General features: G+C 38.5%; 6 protein-coding genes and 2 long non-coding RNA genes across 8 annotated transcripts; 2 read left to right on the top strand and 6 right to left on the bottom strand.

Moving 5' to 3' along the window:
- Window positions 1–2,687: 2,687 nt before the first annotated feature.
- LOC138317057 (uncharacterized) lies at window positions 2,688–3,995 on the top strand. Its single transcript, XR_011207705.1, has 3 exons — window positions 2,688–2,980; window positions 3,581–3,706; window positions 3,776–3,995. It is a non-coding gene; the product is annotated as an uncharacterized lncRNA (long non-coding RNA).
- A 1,289-nt stretch (window positions 3,996–5,284) lies between these two features.
- On the top strand, window positions 5,285–5,703 carry LOC138317056 (uncharacterized). Its single transcript, XR_011207704.1, has 3 exons — window positions 5,285–5,412; window positions 5,494–5,545; window positions 5,589–5,703. It is a non-coding gene; the product is annotated as an uncharacterized lncRNA (long non-coding RNA).
- Window positions 5,704–11,707: 6,004 nt separating this feature from the next.
- LOC138316784 (uncharacterized) lies at window positions 11,708–12,970 on the bottom strand. The gene has a single exon (XM_069258441.1). It carries the CDS (start codon window positions 12,968–12,970, stop codon window positions 11,708–11,710), a length of 1,263 nt encoding a protein of 420 aa, XP_069114542.1.
- Window positions 12,971–13,438: 468 nt separating this feature from the next.
- On the bottom strand, window positions 13,439–13,831 carry LOC138316783 (uncharacterized). Its single transcript, XM_069258439.1, has one exon. It carries the CDS (start codon window positions 13,829–13,831, stop codon window positions 13,439–13,441), a length of 393 nt encoding a protein of 130 aa, XP_069114540.1.
- Window positions 13,832–14,022: 191 nt separating this feature from the next.
- On the bottom strand, window positions 14,023–15,699 carry LOC138316782 (uncharacterized). The gene has a single exon (XM_069258438.1). The coding sequence runs from the start codon at window positions 15,697–15,699 to the stop codon at window positions 14,023–14,025; it is 1,677 nt and encodes a 558-aa protein (XP_069114539.1).
- A 38-nt stretch (window positions 15,700–15,737) lies between these two features.
- LOC138316781 (mucin-3B-like) lies at window positions 15,738–17,312 on the bottom strand. Its single transcript, XM_069258437.1, has one exon. The coding sequence runs from the start codon at window positions 17,310–17,312 to the stop codon at window positions 15,738–15,740; it is 1,575 nt and encodes a 524-aa protein (XP_069114538.1).
- A 949-nt stretch (window positions 17,313–18,261) lies between these two features.
- LOC138316780 (uncharacterized) lies at window positions 18,262–18,762 on the bottom strand. Its single transcript, XM_069258436.1, has one exon. It carries the CDS (start codon window positions 18,760–18,762, stop codon window positions 18,262–18,264), a length of 501 nt encoding a protein of 166 aa, XP_069114537.1.
- Window positions 18,763–18,800: 38 nt separating this feature from the next.
- On the bottom strand, window positions 18,801–19,235 carry LOC138316779 (uncharacterized). The gene has a single exon (XM_069258435.1). The coding sequence runs from the start codon at window positions 19,233–19,235 to the stop codon at window positions 18,801–18,803; it is 435 nt and encodes a 144-aa protein (XP_069114536.1).
- Between the last annotated feature and the right edge of the window lie 1,912 nt (window positions 19,236–21,147).

Here is a 21,147-nt window from a genome sequence, read left to right as displayed (position 1 = left end):
AGGTTAACAATTTCCTGACTGTGGGGCCCAATGATTAATGTATATGGGTTAACAATTTCCTGACTGTGGGGCCCAATGATTAATGTATATGGGTTAACAATTTCCTGACTTTGGGGCCCACTGATTAATGTATATGGGTTAACAATTTCCTGACTGTGGGGCCCAATGATTAATGTATATGGGTTAACAATTTCCTGACTGTGGGGCCCACTGATTAATGTATATGGGTTAACAATTTCCTGACTGTGGGGCCCACTGATTAATGTATATGGGTTAACAATTTCCTGACTGTGGGGCCCAATGATTAATGTATATGGGTTAACAATTTCCTGACTGTGGGGCCCACTGATTAATGTATATGGGTTAACAATTTCCTGACTGTGGGGCCCACTGATTAATGTATATGGGTTAACAATTTCCTGACTGTGGGGCCCACTGATTAATGTATATGGGTTAACAATTTTCCTGACTGTGGGGCCCACTGATTAATGTATATGGGTTAACAATTTTCTGACTGTGGGGCCCAATGATTAATGTATATGGGTTAACAATTTCCTGACTGTGGGGCCCACTGATCAATGTATATAGTTAACAATTTCCTGACTGTGGGCCCACTGATTAATGTATATGGGTTAAATTTCCTGACTGACCTCGATACACTCTTAGTTTAAGGCAATGTGAGATGTTTTCCAGGTTCTATAGATGTAAAGTTGTAAAGGTGAAAGAAACCATTACTTTTGTGTAAACGAAGATATTAAAGTAACCAAGCCATAACATTTTTCAACTTTTTTGTGTAGTTTATTTTATGCTGTTATGTAATTTTGAAGTCATATTTTATTTTCTACAGTGTATATTGTACTGTAAGCATTTTGTGTTGTGTATAGTGATTAGATTTTGTAATTTGTGTTTTTATAATCTATGATGTTTGTATGTGGTATTTATACATATTTGTGTCTACAGTGATTAAAGTAAAGCCTAGGAAAGGGAGGCCTGTATTGTATGGATTAAGGTATACAATGTACTAGACCACAGATACTACAGGTGGATTAAGGTATACAATGTACTACTAGACAACAGATACTACAGGTGGATTAAGGTATACACTGTACTAGACAACATATACTACAGGTGGATTAAGGTATACATACAATACACTAGATACCAATGTACTAGATACTACAGGTGGATAAGGTATATCAATGTACAGACCACAGATACTACAGGTGATTGTAAGGTATACAATGTACTAGACAACATAAACTACAGGTGGATTAAGGTATACAATGTACTAGACAACAGATACTACAGGTGGATTAAGGTATACAATGTACTAGACAACATATACTACAGGTGGATTAAGGTATACAATGTACTAGACCACAGATACTACAGGTGGATTAAGGTATACAATGTACTAGACAACATATACTACAGGTGGATTAAGGTATACAATGTACTAGACAACAGATACTACAGGTGGATTAAGGTATACAATGTACTAGACAACATATACTACAGGTGGATTAAGGTATACAATGTACTAGACAACAGATACTACAGGTGGATTAAGGTATACAATGTACTAGACAACAGATACTACAGGTGGATTAAGGTATACAATGTACTAGACAACATATACTACAGGTGGATTAAGGTATACAATGTACTAGACAACAGATACTACAGGTGGATTAAGGTATACAATGCACTAGACAACAGATACTACAGGTGGATTAAGGTATACAATGTACTAGACACAGATACTACAGGTGGATTAAGGTATACAATGCACTAGACAACAGATACTACAGGTGGATTAAGGTATACAATACTAACCACAGGTATACAGGTAGATTAAGGTATACAATACACTAGACAACAGATACTACAGGTGGATTAAGGTATACAATGTACTAGACAACAGATACTACAGGTGGATTAAGGTATACAATGCACTAGACAACAGATACTACAGGTGGATTAAGGTATACAATGTACTAGACAACAGATACTACAGGTGGATTAAGGTATACAATGTACTAGACAACAGATACTACAGGTGGATTAAGGTATACAATGTACTAGACCACAGATACTACAGGTGGATTAAGGTATACAATGTACTAGACAACAGATACTACAGGTGGATTAAGGTATACAATGTACTAGACAACAGATACTACAGGTGGATTAAGGTATACAATGTACTAGACAACAGATACTACAGGTGGATTAAGGTATACAATGTACTAGACAACAGATACTACAGGTGGATTAAGGTATACAATGCACTAGACAACAGATACTACAGGTTTTAAGGTATACAATAATGACTAGACAACAGATACTACAGGTGGATTAAGGTATACAATGTACTAGACAACAGATACTACAGGTGGATTAAGGTATACAATGTACTAGACAACAGATACTACAGGTGGATTAAGGTATACAATGTACTAGACAACAACAGATACTACAGGTGGATTAAGGTATACAATGTACTAGACAACAGATACTACAGGTGGATTAAGGTATATAATGCACTAGACAACAGATACTACAGGTGGATTAAGGTATACAATGTACTAGACAACAGATACTACAGGTGATTAAGGTATAAATGACAGACAGAACACGATTACTATACAATGTACTAGACAACAGATACTACAGGTGGATTAAGGTATACAATGTACTAGACAACAGATACTACAGGTGGATTAAGGTATACAATGTACTAGACAACAGATACTACAGGTGGATTAAGGTATACAATGTACTAGACAACAGATACTACAGGTGGATTAAGGTATACAATGCACTAGACAACAGATACTACAGGTGGATTAAGGTATACAATACACTAGACAACAGATACTACAGGTGGATTAAGGTATACAATGTACTAGACAACAGATACTACAGGTGGATTAAGGTATACAATACACTAGACCACAGATACTACAGGTGGATTAAGGTATACAATGTACTAGACAACAGATACTACAGGTGGATTAAGGTATACAATGTACACTAGACAACAGATACTACAGGTGGATTAAGGTATACAATGTACTAGACAACAGATACTACAGGTGGATTAAGGTATACAATGTACTAGACAACAGATACTACAGGTGGATTAAGGTATACAATGTACTAGACAACAGATACTACAGGTGGATTAAGGTATACAATGTACTAGACAACAGATATACTACAGGTGGATTAAGGTATACAATGTACTAGACAACAGATACTACAGGTGGATTAAGGTATACAATGTACTAGACAACAGATACTACAGGTAGATTAAGGTATACAATGCACTAGACAACAGATACTACAGGTGGATTAAGGTATACAATGTACTAGACAACAGATACTACAGGTGGATTAAGGTATACAATGTACTAGACAACAGATACTACAGGTGGATTAAGGTATACAATGTACTAGACAACAGATACTACAGGTGGATTAAGGTATACAATGTACTAGACAACAGATACTACAGGTGGATTAAGGTATAATGGTATACAATACACTAGACAACAGATACTACAGGTGGATTAAGGTATATAATGCACTAGACAACAGATACCACAGGTGGATTAAGGTATATAATGTACTAGACAACAGATACTACAGGTGGATTAAGGTATATAATGCACTAGACAACAGATACTACAGGTGGATTAAGGTATACAATGCCACTAGACAGGTGGACAGATACTACAGGATACCCACACCCCCAACCCAAATGATTAAGGTATATAATGCACTAGACAACAGATACTACAGGTGGATTAAGGTATACAATACACTAGACAACAGATACTACAGGTGGATTAAGGTATACAATGTACTAGACAACAGATACTACAGGTGGATTAAGGTATACAATACACTAGACCACAGATACTACAGGTGGATTAAGGTATACAATGTACTAGACAACAGATACTACAGGTGGATTAAGGTATACAATGTACTAGGTACACAGGTGGATTAAGGTATATAAATGTACAGAGACAACAGATACTACAGGTGGATTAAGGTATACAATGTACTAGACAACAGATACTACAGGTGGATTAAGGTATATAATGTACTAGACAACAGATACTACAGGTGGATTAAGGTATACAATGCACTAGACAACAGATACTACAGGTGGATTAAGGTATATAATGTACTAGACAACAGATACTACAGGTGGATTAAGGTATATAATGCACTAGACAACAGATACACAGGTGGATTAAGGTATATAATGTACTAGACAACAGATACAATACAGTGGATTAAGGTATATAAATGTACTAGACAACAGATACTACAGGTGGATTAAGGTATATAATGCACTAGACAACAGATACTACAGGTGGATTAAGGTATATAATGCACTAGACAACAAACACAGATACTACAGGTGGATTAAGGTATACAATGTACTAGACAACAGATACTACAGGTGGATTAAGGTATATAATGCACTAGACAACAGATACTACAGGTGGATTAAGGTATATAATGTACTAGACAACAGATACTACAGGTGGATTAAGGTATACAATGCACTAGACAACAGATACTACAGGTGGATTAAGGTATAAATGGACAACAGATACTACAGGTGGATTAAGGTATAAATGACTAGACAACAGATACTACAGGTGGATTAAGGTATATAATGCACTAGACAACAGATACAAAATACAGGTGGATTAAGGTATACAATGCACTAGACAACAGATACTACAGGTGGATTAAGGTATATAATGCACTAGACAACAGATACTACAGTGGATTAAGGTATACAATGCACTAGACAACAGATACTACAGGTGGATTAAGGTATACAATGACACTAGACAACAGATACTACAGGTGGATTAAGGTATATAATGACTAGACAAAATACACTAGACAACAGATACAACTACAGGTGGATTAAGGTATATAATGCACTAGACAACAGATACTACAGGTGGATTAAGGTATACAATGTACTAGACAACAGATACTACAGGTGGATTAAGGTATACAATGTACTAGACAACAGATACTACAGGTGGATTAAGGTATACAATGTACTAGACAACAGATACTACAGGTGGATTAAGGTATACAATGTACTAGACAACAGATACTACAGATGGATTAAGGTATACAATGTACTAGACAACAGATACTACAGGTGGATTAAGGTATACAATGTACTAGACAACAGATACACAGTGGATTAAGGTATATACACTAGACAACAGATACTACAGATGGATTAAGGTATATAATTACACTAGACAACAGATACTACAGATGGATTAAGGTATATAATGCACTAGACAACAGATACTACAGGTGGATTAAGGTATATAATGTACTAGACAACAGATACTACAGGTGGATTAAGGTATAAATGTACTAGACAACAGATACTACAGATGGATTAAGGTATAATGTACTAGACAACAGATACTACAGATGGATTAAGGTATATAATGCACTAGACAACAGATACTACAGATGGATTAAGGTATATAATGTACTAGACAAACAGATACTACAGATGGATTAAGGTATATAATGTACTAGACAACAGATACTACAGGTGGATTAAGGTATATAATGCACTAGACAACAGATACTACAGATGGATTAAGGTATACAATGTACTAGACAACAGATACTACAGGTGGATTAAGGTATATAATGACTAGACAACAGATACTACAGGTGGATTAAGGTATATAATGACTAGACACATAGACAACACAGATACTACAGGTGGATTAAGGTATATAATGTACTAGACAACAGATACTACAGTGATTAAGGTATATAATGCTAGACAACAGATACTACAGGTGGATTAAGGTATATAATGCACTAGACAACAGATACTACAGGTGGATTAAGGTATATAATGCACTAGACAACAGATACTACAGATGGATTAAGGTATATAATGTACTAGACAACAGATACTACAGGTGGATTAAGGTATATAATGTACTAGACAACAGATACTACAGGTGGATTAAGGTATATAATGCACTAGACAACAGATACTACAGGTGGATTAAGGTATATAATGCACTAGACAACAGATACTACAGGTGGATTAAGGTATATAATGTACTAGACAACAGATACTACAGTGGATTAAGGTATACAATACTAGACAACAGATACTACAGGTGGATTAAGGTATACAATGTACTAGACAACAGATACTACAGTTGGATTAAGGTATACAATACACTAGACAACAGATACTACAGGTGGATTAAGGTATATAATGCACTAGACAACAGATACTACAGGTGGATTAAGGTATATAATGTACTAGACAACAGATACTACAGGTGGATTAAGGTATACAATGTACTAGACAACAGATACTACAGGTGGATTAAGGTATATAATGCACTAGACAACAGATACTACAGATGGATTAAGGTATATAATGCACTAGACAACAGATACTACAGATGGATTAAGGTATACAATGTACTAGACAACAGATACTACAGGTGGATTAAGGTATATAATGTACTAGACAACAGATACTACAGGTGGATTAAGGTATACAATACACTAGACAACAGATACTACAGTGGATTAAGGTATATAATGACTAGACAACAGATACTACAGATGGATTAAGGTATATAATGCACTAGACAACAGATACTACAGATGGATTAAGGTATACAATGCACTAGACAACAGATACTACAGATGGATTAAGGTATATAATGTACTAGACAACAGATACTACAGATGGATTAAGGTATACAATACACTAGACCACAGATACTACAGGTGGATTAGGTATAAATGTACTAGACACAATCTACATTGGTTGGTATACAATACACTAGACCACAGATACTACATGGGATTAAGGTATATAATGCACTAGACAACAGATACTACAGGTGGATATATGTACTAACACAGTACAGGTGGTGTACATGACTGCCTTGTGATTGATATGGTAAAAACTAATGTGTTATCCCCCTTGTCTCTGATTTTGGTTTTTCTTGCTATTGATAATGTTAGTGATTTATTTTGATTTACATGATATGGTACATCTTTTTTATTGCATCTTTGTTAATTATATAATTCTATTGTAATTATTGGAAGTATATAAATGATTCTTATATATAATATATATGCTTTGCTATATATGCAAGACTTATTGTATATATTTGATGTTATTATGTGTTAGACTGTGATTATTTTCTATTAACATACCAGATGTATGTCTATCTATAATTTGATTTGTTTTTCTGTAGTTAATTTTTTTCTAAACTTTCTGCAGTTAATCTCTTTTCTAAACTTCCCAGATATATTTAGGTCACCTGACCATAGGTCATGGTGCCTATTGTGAAAGTCTTTTGTCTGTCGTCGTCCATTGTCCGCCGTCCTTCCTCCATTTTGCGACGTCTGTAAACATTTCCTTGTGAACTTGAGTAAATATAAACTGAGCTTAATAAAACTTGTTATGTAGACCAACATTGGAAAGATCTTGGACGACTTCGAAAATTAGCACGATTCGACTGTAATTTACAGAGTTATTGCCCTTTGCAATAATAATGATTATTGGACTAGTTCCAAAATGAGCTTGATTCAACAGTAATTTACAGAGTTATTGCCCTTATGATCCGACCATGTGAATACGATAACTTAGTACATATGCACTTTGCATGTAGACTAACATTGGAAAGATCTTTGACTACTTCGAAAATCAGCTTGATTCGACTCTAACTTAATTACAAAGTTATAGCCCTTTGCGATAATAATTATTGAACCTTGTGACCACAATAATGTGAGTTAATATGCACCAGTCTTAATGAAACTTTGTATGTAGACCTAATAGATCTATGTTCCTATTTTATGAACAAAAGACATCAGTAGGCTAGTAAATGACATAACTAATTTTTAGCCCACCATCATCAGATGGTGGGCTATTCAAATCGCTTTTTGTCCGTGGTCCGTCGTCCGGCCGGCCGGCCGTCCGTTAACAATTCTTGTTATCGCTATTTCTCAGAAAGTACTGAGGAGATCTGCCTCAAATTTCATATGTAGGTCCCCCTAGGGCCCTAGTTGTGCATATTGCATTTTGGGATCAATCGGTCAACAAGATGGCCGCAAGGCAGCCATCTTGGATTTTGATAGTTAAAGTTTGTTATCGCTATTTCTCACAAAGTACTGAAAGGATTTGCCTCAAATTTCATATGCAAGTTCCCCTAGGGCCCTAGTTGTGCATATTGCATTTTGAGACTGATCGGCCAACAAGATGGCCGCCAGGCAGCCATCTTTGATTTTGATATTTAAAGTTTGTTATCGCTATTTTTCAGAAAGTACTGAAGGGATCTGTCTCAAATTTCATATGTATGTTCCCCTAGGGCCTTAGTTGTGCATATTGTGTTTTTGGACCGATCGATCAATAAGATGGCCACTAGGCAGCCATCTTGGATTTTGATAGTTAAAGTTTGTTATCACTATTTCTCAGAAACTACTGACGGGATCTGTCTCAAATTTCATATGTAGGTTCCTTTAGGGCCCTAGTTGTGCATAATGCGTTTTGGGACCGATCGATCAACAAGATGGCCACGAGGCAGCCATCTTGGATATTGATAATTAATTAATAAGTTTGTTATCGCTATTTCTCAGAAAGTGCTGAAGGGTTCTGTCTCAAATTTCATATGTTGGGACCCATCGATCAACAAGATGGCGGCCAGGCAGCCATCTTGGATTTTGATAGTTAAAGTTTGTTATCGCTATTTCTCAGAAAGTACAGAAGGGATCTGTCTCAAATTTTATATGTAGGTTTCCCTATGGCCCTATTTAGGCATATTGCGATTTGGGACCAATCCATCAACAAGATAGCCACCAAGGAGCCATCTTGGATTTTGCTAGTTGAAGTTTGTTACTGCTATTTCTCAGAAAGTACTGAAGCGATCTGTCTCAAATTTTGTATGTAGAATGTTTGAAAAAGTTTGAAAAGCAGAGAAAAGATCCATCTTTCCATTGTCAGACATAGATCATTCTTTGGTGGGCGCCAAGATCCCTCTGGGATCTCTTGTTATCAAATATCAGGTGACCGTTAAGGCCCATGGGCCTCTTGTTTTGAAAAAAGTGGAGTTATTTCCCTTGTCATTATGAGAAGTCATAAATCTGTGTGACAGAAAGTTTGTATGAACTTCATTAAAACTTGTATGTGGTAAGCGAAACACTAAACATCTACTGACAGGGGCAGATAACTCTAAATAATGATAAGAACAACTCTCTGTCAACTACACTGTGTGTGTGTGCTATTGATATTACCTGGATACTTTAGTCATATGATATTGTATATATGATATTGTCACATTTATTTTGGTGCTTTGTTAATAATTTGTTACTGCTATCAATAAAGTCAAATGTTCTAATGTTTTCATTCTTTCTCTTCTTTTCAAGACTGATGTAAGATATTAAATCAAGTTAAAACATACGATTAATTTTGATAGAAAAATAATGATGTAATTATATATTTATGTGAATTCCAGCTTCTGAGAAACACAAATTGGAAGGGGTTTTGTTTACTTAAAAAAATCTAAAATTAAGTACAACTTATGGCTCAAGTATCTGCATGGAAAAACCAGAATCATATTGAACATCCATGAATTAGCTTATTACTCAGAGTATTCAGCCATGATCAATTTGTCGTCTTAATAGATCTATTTTAAATCTTCAAGAGGACAAAAATGAAATTTGAGGAAGCAGAATTGGGCTGATCACAAGCCATTAAAGGACTACCTTATACGTCTGGGAAGAGAGCAGAACTCACTGCCTGGAACATTTTAATGGGAACCCATTATAATAGACCCTGTCTCTCTATTTCTGGTTTTAATGTCTTACAAAATCTTCTTGAGTTTCTATGGTCAAAATAATTTTTTGCCCACCATCTCAAAGAGTAGGCTATTCAAAACGTCTTTCTTAAGTGGTCAGTCTTCCGTCCGTCTATTTACATTTCTTGTTACCACTATTTCTCAGAAAGGGTGGAAGGGATCTTTGTCAAATTTCATATGTAGGTTCCCCTAGGTCCCGAGTTGTGCATAATGCATTTTGGTACTGATAGGTGACCAAGATGGCTGACAGGACGCCATCTTGGATATTGACAATTGAAGTTTGTAACCGCTATTTGTCAAAAAGTATTGAAGGGATTTGTCTCAAATTTCACATGTACGTTCCCCTATGTCCCTAGTTGTGCATATTGCATTTTGGGACCGATCAATCAACAAGATGGCCTACGGGCAGCCATCTTGAATTTTGATAGTTAAAGTTTGTTCCAGCTATTTCTCAGAAAGAGCTGAAGGGATCTCACTCAAATTTCACAAGTAGGTTCCCCTAGGGCCCTAGTTGTGCATATTGCATTTGGGGACCAATTGGTCAACCAGATGGCCGACAGGCCACCATCTTGAATTTTGACAATAGGAGTTTGTTAAACCTATATTTTAGAAAGTGCTAAAGGGATCTGTCTCAAATTTCATGTGTAGGTTCCCCTAGGTCCCTAGTTGTGATACTGCATTTTGGTACTGATCAGTGACCAAGATGGCTGACAGGACGCCATCTTGGATTTTGACAATTTAAGTTTGTTACTGTTATATATCTCAGAAAGTACTGAAAGGATCTTTCTCAAATTTTATATGTAGTAATATGTAGTAAAAGTTTGAAAAGCAGAAAAGATCCCTTTTTCCATTGTCAGACATAGATCATTCTTTGGTGGGGGCCAAAATCCCTCTGGGATCTCTTGTTGTTGGTTTTTCTTATTGTTTTACACGTTGAGACTTTCAACATTGGACTGAGAGCCTTGGCAATATGTTGTAGTTCACTGGTTTTTTGATAGTAGATCGTGTTTTAAATATTTGCTTTGAATTCAATACCAAAAATGTGATCAGGGCTGACCTGATCAGATCATATCCGCTGAGCTAGTGTAGTCTCTCATTATTCAGTAAGATTTTTCTATCTATTAACAGCTGTGATCATTAAAGGATGTGTCAGGTTGTGGAAGGTTATTGACATTTAGCAATTGTAATCAGCGTAAGTAATTCTATTTCATATATCATTGGAAAAAATATATAATTGTCATTGCCATCCATTCTAATTATTTAATGGGGTTTATTTGGAGGATGTGAATAAACTGAAGGATGTATCTGAAATTGGGAGGTAAACACAAGACAAATCATAAACAATGAGATGATACACTGTATATTGCATTATAGGTCATGGCCTCTGTGATCAGAACAAAGGTCAGTGTAATATAAGTCATAGCCTCTATGATCAGTACAAAGGTCAGTGTAATATAGGTCATGGCCTCTATGATCAGTACAAAGGTCAGTGTGTTATAGGTCATGACCTCTATGATCAGTACAAAGGTCAGTGTGTTATAGGTCATGGCCTCTGTCATCAATACAAAGGTCAGTGTGTTATAGGTCATGGCCTCTGTCATCAGAACAAAGGTCAGTGTGTTATAGGTCATGACCTGTCGTCATCAGTAAAAATGTCAGTGTGTTATAGGTCATGGCCTCTGTCATCAATACAAAGGTCAGTGTGTTATAGGTCATAACCTCTGTCATCAGTACAAAGGTCAGTGTGTTATAGGTAAAGGCCTCTGTCATCAATACAAAGGTCAGTGTGTTAAAGGTTATGACTCTGTTATCAGTACAAAGGTCAGTGTGTTATAGGTCATGGCCTCTGTCATCAATACAAAAGTCAGTGTGTTATAGGTCATAACCTCTGTCATCAGTACAAAGGTCAGTGTGTTATAGGTCATGGCCTCTGTCATCAATACAAAGGTCAGTGTATAATAGGTCATGGCCTCTATCATCAATACAAAGGTCAGTGTGTTATAGGTCATGGCCTCTGTCATCAGTACAAAGTTTAGTGTGATATAGGTCATGACCTCTCTCAACATTTCAAAGGTCAGTGTGTTATAGGTCATGGCCTCTGTCATCAATACAAAGCTCAGTGTGTTATAGGTCATGGCCTCTATGATTAGTACAAAGGTCAGTGTGTTATAGGTCATGGCCTCTATCATCAGTACAAATGTCAGTGTGTTATAGGTCATGGCCTCTCTCATCAGTACAAAGGTCAGTGTGTTATAGGTCATGGCCTCTGTCATCAGTACAAAGGTCAGTGTGATATAGGTCATGACCTCTGTCAACAGTACAAAGGTCAGTGTGTTATAGGTCATGGCCTCTATCATCAGTACAAAGGTCAGTGTGTTATAGGTCATGACATCTGTCAACAGTACAAATGTCAGTGTGTTATAGGTCATGGCCTCTGTCATCAGTACAAAGGTCAGTGTGTTATAGGTCATGGCCTCTGTCATCAATACAAAGGTCAGTGTGTTATAGGTCATAACCTCTGTCATCAGTAAAAAGGTCAGTATGTTATAGCTCATGGCCTCTGTCATCAATACAAAGGTCAGTGTGTAATAGGTCATGGCCTCTATCATTAATACAAAGGTCAGTGTGTTATAGGTCAAGGCCTCTGTCATCAGTACAAAGTTTAGTGTGATATAGGTCATGACCTCTGTCAACATTACAAAGCTCAGTGTGTTATAGATCATGGCCTCTGTCATCAGTACAAAGGTCAGTGTGATATAGGTCATGGCCTCTGTCATCAGTACAAAGATCAGTGTGTTATAGGTCATGGCCTCTGTCATCAGTACAAAGATCAGTGTGATATAGGTCATGGCCTCTGTCATCAATACAAAGCTCAGTGTGTTATAGGTCATGGCCTCTGTCAACAGTACAAAGGTCAGTGTGTTATAGGTCATGGCCTCAGTGATCAGTACAAAGGTCAGTGTGTTATAGGTCATGGCCTCTGTCATCAGTACAAATGTCAGTGTGTTATAGGCCATGGCCTCTGTCATCAGTACAAAGGTCAGTGTGTTATAGGCCATGGCCTCTGTCATCAATACAAAGGTCAGTGTGTTATAGGTCATGGCTCTCTCATCAGTACAAAGGTCAGTGTGTTATAGGTCATGGCGTCTGTCATCAATACAAAGGTCAGTGTGTTATAGGTCATGGCCTCTGTCATCAGTACAAAGGTCAGTGTGGTAAAGGTCATGGCCTCTATCATCAGAACAAATGTCAGTGTATTATAGGTCATGGCTTCTGTCATCAATACAAAGGTCAGGTGTTATAGGCCATGGTCCTCTCTCATCAGTACAAAGGTCAGTGTGTTATAGCCATGTTATAGGCCATGGCCTCTCTCATCAGTACAAAGGTCAGTGTGTTATAGGTCATGGCCTCTGTCATCAGTACAAAGGTCAGTGTGTTATAGGCCATGGCCTCTGTCATCAGTACAAAGGTCAGTGTGTTATAGGCCATGGCCTCTGTCATCAATACAAAGGTCAGTGTGTTATAGGTCATGGCTCTCTCATCAGTACAAAGGTCAGTGTGTTATAGGTCATGGCGTCTGTCATCAATACAAAGGTCAGTGTGTTATAGGTCATGGCCTCTGTCATCAGTACAAAGGTCAGTGTGGTAAAGGTCATGGCCTGTATCATCAGAACAAATGTCAGTGTATTATAGGTCATGGCTTCTGTCATCAATACAAAGGTCAGCGTGTTATAGGCCATGGCCTCTCTCATCAGTACAAAGGTCAGTGTGTTATAGGCCATGGCCTCTGTGATCAGTACAAAGGTCAGTGTGTTATAGGTCATAACCTCTGTCAACAGTACAAATGTCAGTGTGTTATAGGCCATGGCCTCTGTGATCAGTACAAAGATCAGTGTGTTATAGGTCATGGCCTCTGTCATCAGTACAAAGGTCAGTGTGTTTTAGGTTATGACTCTGTTATCAGTACAAAGGTCAGTGTGTCATAGGCCATGGCCTCTGTCATCGTCAGTGTGTTATAGGTCATAACCTCTGTCATCAGTACAAAGGTCAGTATGTTATAGCTCATGGCCTCTGTCATCAATACAAAGGTCAGTGTGTAATAGGTCATGGCCTATATCATTAATACAAAGGTCAGTGTGTTACAGGTCAAGGCCTCTGTCATCAGTACAACGTTTAGTGTGATATAGGTCATGACCTCTGTCAACATTACAAAGCTCAGTGTGTTATAGATCATGGCCTCTGTCATCAGTACAAAGGTCAGTGTGATATAGGTCATGGCCTCTGTCATCAATACAAAGCTCAGTGTGTTATAGGTCATGGCCTCTGTCAACAGTACAAAGGTCAGTGTGTTATAGGTCATGGCCTCTGTGATCAGTACAAAGGTCAGTGTGTTATAGGCCATGGCCTCTGTCATCAGTACAAAGGTCAGTGTGTTATAGGCCATGGCCTCTGTCATCAATACAAAGGTCAGTGTGTTATAGGTCATGGCCTCTGTCATCAGTACAAAGGTCAGTGTGTTATAGGTCATGGCCTCTGTCATCAGTACAAAGGTCAGTGTGTTATAGGTCATGGCCTCTGTCATCAGTACAAAGGTCAGTGTGTTATAGGTCATGACCTCTGTCATCAGTATAAAGGTCAGTGTGTTATAGGTCATGGCCTCTGTCATCAATACAAACGTCAGTGTGTAATAGGTCATGGCCTCTATCATCAATACAAAGGTCAGTGTGTTATAGGCCATGGCCTCTGTCATCAGAACAAAGGTCAGTGTGTTATAGGTCATGGCCTCTGTGATTAGTACAAAGGTCAGTGTGTTATAGGTCATGGCCTCTATCATCAGTACAAATGTCAGTGTGTTATAGGTCATGGCCTCTGTCATCAGTACAAAGGTCAGTGTGATATAGGTCATGACCTCTGTCATCAGTACAAAGATCAGTGTGTTATAGGTCATGGCCTCTGTCATCAGTACAAAGGTCAGTGTGTTATGGGCCATGGCCTCTCTCATCAGTACAAAGGTCAGTGTGTTATAGGTCATGACCTCTGTCATCAATACAAACGTCAGTGTGTAATAGGTCATGGCCTCTATCATCAGTACAAAGGTCAGTGTGTTATAGGCCATGACCTCTGTCATCAGAACAAAGGTCAGTGTGTTATAGGTCATGGCCTCTGTGATCAGTACAAAGGTCAGTGTGTTATAGGTCATGGCCTCTGTCATCAGTACAAAAGTCAGTGTGTTATAGGTCATGGCCTCTGTCATCAGTACAAAAGTCAGTGTGATATAGGTCATGACCTCTGTCATCAGTACAAAGATCAGTGTGTTATAGGTCATGGCCTCTGTCATCAGTACAAAGATCAGTGTGTTATAGGTCATGGCCTCTGTCATCAGTACAAAAGTCAGTGTGTTATAGGTCATGGCCTCTGTCATCAGTACAAAAGTCAGTGTGATATAGGTCATGACCTCTGTCATCAGTACAAAGATCAGTGTGTTATAGGTCATGGCCTCTGTCATCAGTACAAAGGTCAGTGTGGTAAAGGTCATGGCCTCTATCATCAGTACAAATGTCAGTGTATTATAGGTCATGGCTTCTGTCATCAATACAAAGGTCAGCGTGTTATAGGCCATGGCCTCTCTCATCAGTACAAAGGTCAGTGTGTTATAGGCCATGGCCTCTGTGATCAGTACAAAGGTCAGTGTGTTACAGGTCATAACCTCTGTCAACAGTACAAATGTCAGTGTGTTATAGGCCATGGCCTCTGTGATCAGTACAAAGATCAGTGTGTTATAGGTCATGGCCTCTGTCATCAGTACAAAGGTCAGTGTGTTATAGGTTATGACTCTGTTATCAGTACAAAGTTCAGTGTGTTATAGGTCATGGCCTCTGTCATCAATACAAAGGTCAGTGTGTTATAGGTCATAACCTCTGTCATCAGTACAAAGGTCAGTATGTTATAGCTCATGGCCTCTGTCATCAATACAAAGGTCAGTGTGTAATAGGTCATGGCCTCTATCATTAATACAAAGGTCAGTGTGTTATAGGTCAAGGCCTCTGTCATCAGTACAAAGTTTAGTGTGATATAGGTCATGACCTCTGTCATCAATACAAAGGTCAGTGTGTTATGGGCCATGGCCTCTCTCATCAGTACAAAGGTCAGTGTGTTATAGGTCATGGCCTCTGTCATCAGTACAAAGGTCAGTGTGTTATAGGTCATGACCTCTGTCATCAATACAAAAGTCAGTGTGTTATAGGTCATGGCCTCTGTCATCAGTACAAAAGTCAGTGTGATATAGATCATGGCCTCTGTCATCAATACAAACGTCAGTGTGTAATAGGTCATGGCCTCTATCATCAATACAAAGGTCAGTGTGTTATAGGTCATAGCCTCTATCATCAGTACAAAGATCAGTGTGTTATAGGTCATGGCCTCTGTCATCAGTACAAAGGTCAGTGTGTTATGGGCCATGGCCTCTTTCATCAGTACAAAGGTCAGTGTGTTATAGGCCATGGCCTCTGTCATCAGTACAAAGGTCAGTGTGTTATAGGTCATGACCTCTGTCAACAGTAGAAATGTCAGTGTGTTATAGGTCATGGCCTCTGTCATCAGTACAAAGGTCAGTGTGTTAGCAAAGGTCAGTGTGTTATGGGCCATGGCCTCTCTCATCAGTACAAAGGTCAGTGTGTTATAGGTCATGACCTCTGTCATCAATACAAACGTCAGTGTGTAATAGGTCATGGCCTCTATCATCAGTACAAAGGTCAGTGTGTTATAGGCCATGACCTCTGTCATCAGAACAAAGGTCAGTGTGTTATAGGTCATGGCCTCTGTGATCAGTACAAAGGTCAGTGTGTTATAGGTCATAGCCTCTATCATCAGTACAAAAGTCAGTGTGTTATAGGTCATGGCCTCTGTCATCAGTACAAAAGTCAGTGTGATATAGGTCATGACCTCTGTCATCAGTACAAAGATCAGTGTGTTATAGGTCATGGCCTCTGTCATCAGTACAAAAGTCAGTGTGTTATAGGTCATGGCCTCTGTCATCAGTACAAAAGTCAGTGTGATATAGGTCATGACCTCTGTCATCAGTACAAGGATCAGTGTGTTATAGGTCATGGCCTCTGTCATCAGTACAAAGGTCAGTGTGGTAAAGGTCATGGCCTCTATCAGCAGTACAAATGTCAGTGTATTATAGGTCATGGCTTCTGTCATCAATACAAAGGTCAGCGTGTTATAGGCGATGGCCTCTCTCATCAGTACAAAGGTCAGTGTGTTATAGGCCATGGCCTCTGTGATCAGTACAAAGGTCAGTGTGTTACAGGTCATAACCTCTGTCAACAGTACAAATGTCAGTGTGTTATAGGCCATGGCCTCTGTGATCAGTACAAAGATCAGTGTGTTATAGGTCATGGCCTCTGTCATCAGTACAAAGGTCAGTGTGTTATAGGTTATGACTCTGTTATCAGTACAAAGTTCAGTGTGTTATAGGTCATGGCCTCTGTCATCAATACAAAGGTCAGTGTGTTATAGGTCATAACCTCTGTCATCAGTACAAAGGTCAGTATGTTATAGCTCATGGCCTCTGTCATCAATACAAAGGTCAGTGTGTAATAGGTCATGGCCTCTATCATTAATACAAAGGTCAGTGTGTTATAGGTCAAGGCCTCTGTCATCAGTACAAAGTTTAGTGTGATATAGGTCATGACCTCTGTCATCAATACAAAGGTCAGTGTGTTATAGGCCATGGCCTCTGTCATCAGTACAAAGGTCAGTGTGTTATAGGTCATGACCTCTGTCAACAGTACAAAGGTCAGTGTGTTATAGGTCATGGCCTCTGTCATCAGTACAAAGGTCAGTGTGATATAGGTCATGACCTCTGTCAACAGTACAAAGGTCAGTGTGTTATAGGTCATGGCCTCTGTCATCAGTACAAAGGTCAGTGTATTATAGGTCATGGCCTCTGTCATCAATACAAAGGTCAGTGTGTTATAGGTCATGGCCTCTGTCATCAGTACAAAGGTCAGTGTGTTAAGGTCATGGCCTCTTCATAGTACAATATCAGTGTTTATAGGTCATGGCCTCTGTCATCAGTACAAAGGTCAGTGTGTTATAGGTCATGGCCTCTGTCATCAGTACAAAGGTCAGTGTGTTATAGGTCATGGCCTCTGTCATCAGTACAAAGGTCAGTGTGTTATAGGTCATGGCCTCTGTCATCAGTACAAATGTCAGTGTGTTATAGGTCATGGCCTCTGTCATCAGTACAAAGGTCAGTGTGTTATAGGTCATGACCTCTGTCATCAGTACAAAGGTCAGTGTGTTATAGGTCATGGCCTCTGTCATCAGTACAAAGGTCAGTGTGTTATAGGTCATGACCTCTGTAAGGTGTGTTATAGGTCATTGCCTCTGTCATCAATACAAAGGTCAGTGTGTTATAGGTCATGACCTCTGTCATCAGAACAAAGGTCAGTGTGTTATAGGTCATGACCTCTGTCAACAGTACAAAGGTCAGTGTGTAATAGGTCATGGCCTCTGTCATCAGTACAAAGGTCAGTGTGATATAGGTCATGACCTCTGTCAACAGTACAAAGGTCAGTGTGTTATAGGTCATGGCCTCTGTCATCAGTACAAAGTGCAGTGTATTATAGGTCATGGCCTCTGTCATCAATACAAAGGTCAGTGTGTTATAGGTCATGGCCTCTGTCATCAGTACAAAGGTCAGTCTGTTATAGGTCATGGCCTCTGTCATCAGTACAAAGGCCAGTGTGTTATAGGCAATGGCCTCTGTCATCAGTACAAATGTCAGTGTGTTATAGGTCATGACCTCTGTCATCAGTTCAAAGGTCAGTGTGATATAGGTCATGACCTCTGTAATCAGTACAAATGTCAGAGTGTTATAGGTTATGTCTCTGTCATCAGTACAAAGGTCAGTGTGTTATAGGTCATTGCCTCTGTCATCAATACAAAGGTCAGTGTGTTATAGGTCATGACCTCTGTCATCAGAACAAAGGTCAGTGTGTTATAGGTCATGACCTCTGTCAACAGTACAAAGGTCAGTGTGTAATAGGTCATGGCCTCTGTCATCAGTACAAAGGTCAGTGTGATATAGGTCATGACCTCTGTCAACAGTACAAAGGTCAGTGTGTTATAGGTCATGGCCTCTGTCATCAGTACAAAGTGCAGTGTATTATAGGTCATGGCCTCTGTCATCAATACAAAGGTCAGTGTGTTATAGGTCATGGCCTCTGTCATCAGTACAAAGGTCAGTGTGTTATAGGTCATGGCCTCTGTTATCAGTACAAATGTCAGTGTGTTATAGGTCATGGCCTCTGTCATCTTTACAAGGGTGTCCCAAGGACAGGTCAGGGAATCTTGATACTGTAACCAGATATATCCATTTTACCTGACATCAGTCTTTGACCATTGAGAGATTGTCCTCATAGGTAAGGTTAAATGGTACTGGAGTCACATTTTCTCCATCAAGGAGAACTCTGTCAAAAAGGTCGCTTATTCCAGAGTGTGATTCGGCCATCCCTTGGCATAACTCCTATGGGGCATGTTAAACATACTTATTTAATCAAAACTTTCTGTTAGACAGCAGTTATGCTTTATAAGGACAGATACAATAGAAATATCTACTGTAGTTTTAGTAGTTTGGGAAATGTGAAGCCAATTTTCAAAGGTATAAACATGATAATCTGAAGTAAAGACCACAAAGGGAGGGTAGTGCTCCACGTAAATTAGTCCAGGAATGGATGTTGGTAACTGCTAATTTAATTTTGTCACCAAATACACTTTTAAATATGTTGGAAGTACAGATAAGATTTACTAATAAAAAGACAATTAGACCTTGGGGTATAAGGGCAAAACGTACTCAGAAAAAATATGGTAACATCACCAGACATTTGTATTTATTATTTGCATTTGAGATTTGTGGAAGATAATTCAGGTATGTATGATGAAATAAAATGAGAATGTTTTTAATAAAGCTTTGGACATAGACAAAAAAAATAATTCAAATGGAGTAGACAAAAGGATGGTTAAGTAGTCAGTGCCCTTGATCAAGACAGAATACTTAAACGTTCTTATAATGTAAAGTTAATTATCCCCCGCCCAACGAAGTTGGCGGGGGATATACAAATGGGTTCCGTCCATCCGTACGAATGGTTTCCGGAGCATAACTTTAAAACCAGTAGAGATATTTCCACGAAACTTCATACACACATTGGTCTTATGGTCTAGTAGTGCCTTTTGCTATTTTTAGGTTTTCATTTTTTGCATTTTTTCCGTAACCATGGAAACATTGCTGAAAATATCATATTTGTGTACCAGGTTCGTTTCCGGAGCATAACTCTAAAACCAGCAGAGATATTTCCACGAAACTTCATAGACACATTGGTCTTATGGTCTAGTAGTGCCTTTTGCTATTTTAAGGTTTTCACTTTTTGTACTTTTTTCTGTAACCATGGAAACATTGCTGAAAATGGCAGATTTTTGTGTAAGAATCGTTTCCGGAGCACAACTCTAAAACAAGCAGAGATATTTTCACGAAACTTCATAGACACATTGTTCTTATGGTCTAGTAGTGCCTTTTGCTATTTTTAGGTTTCCATTTTTTGCACTTTTTCCGTAACCATGGAAACATTGCTGAAAATATCGTATTTTTGTACCAGGTTCGTTTCCGCAGCATAACTCTAAAACCAGCAGAGATATTTCCACGAAACTTCATAGACACATTCTTTTTATGGTCTAGTAGTACCTTTTGCTATTTTTAGGTTTTCATTTTTTGCACTTTTTCCGTTACCATGGAAATATTGCTGAAAATATCATGGTAAATGATAAATGTTACTTTGCAAAACTCCACCCATCTGTGTGTATATAGTCTATATAAATGTCAAGGCTGTATACCTGATTCAACAATTGCAGCCCCGCTCTACTTGAATTATACTCCATCTTTCTTTAGCTCAACTTCCTTTTTCCTGGGTTTTTTTCATACACATAATTCTCCACAATCAAACTTACTTCAGCTTTGATATCTCCATTGGCGGGGGATCTGAATGACTATGTCCTTGTTATATAATTACGATCAGACACAGTAACCGGCCTCCCTACAAAGGAGGCCAAATGTGGGTCCTACCAATACCATTCATTACCAGCTGCTGACCTCCCTACAAAGGAGGCCAAATGTGGGTCCTACCAATACCATTCGTCACCAGCTGCTGACCTCCCTACAAGGGAGGCCAAATGT

This window comes from Argopecten irradians, chromosome 2 (assembly GCF_041381155.1).
Source record: "Argopecten irradians isolate NY chromosome 2, Ai_NY, whole genome shotgun sequence".
Classification (NCBI taxonomy): Eukaryota; Metazoa; Mollusca; class Bivalvia; order Pectinida; family Pectinidae; genus Argopecten; species Argopecten irradians.
This window is presented reverse-complemented; position numbering and strand designations above follow the sequence as displayed.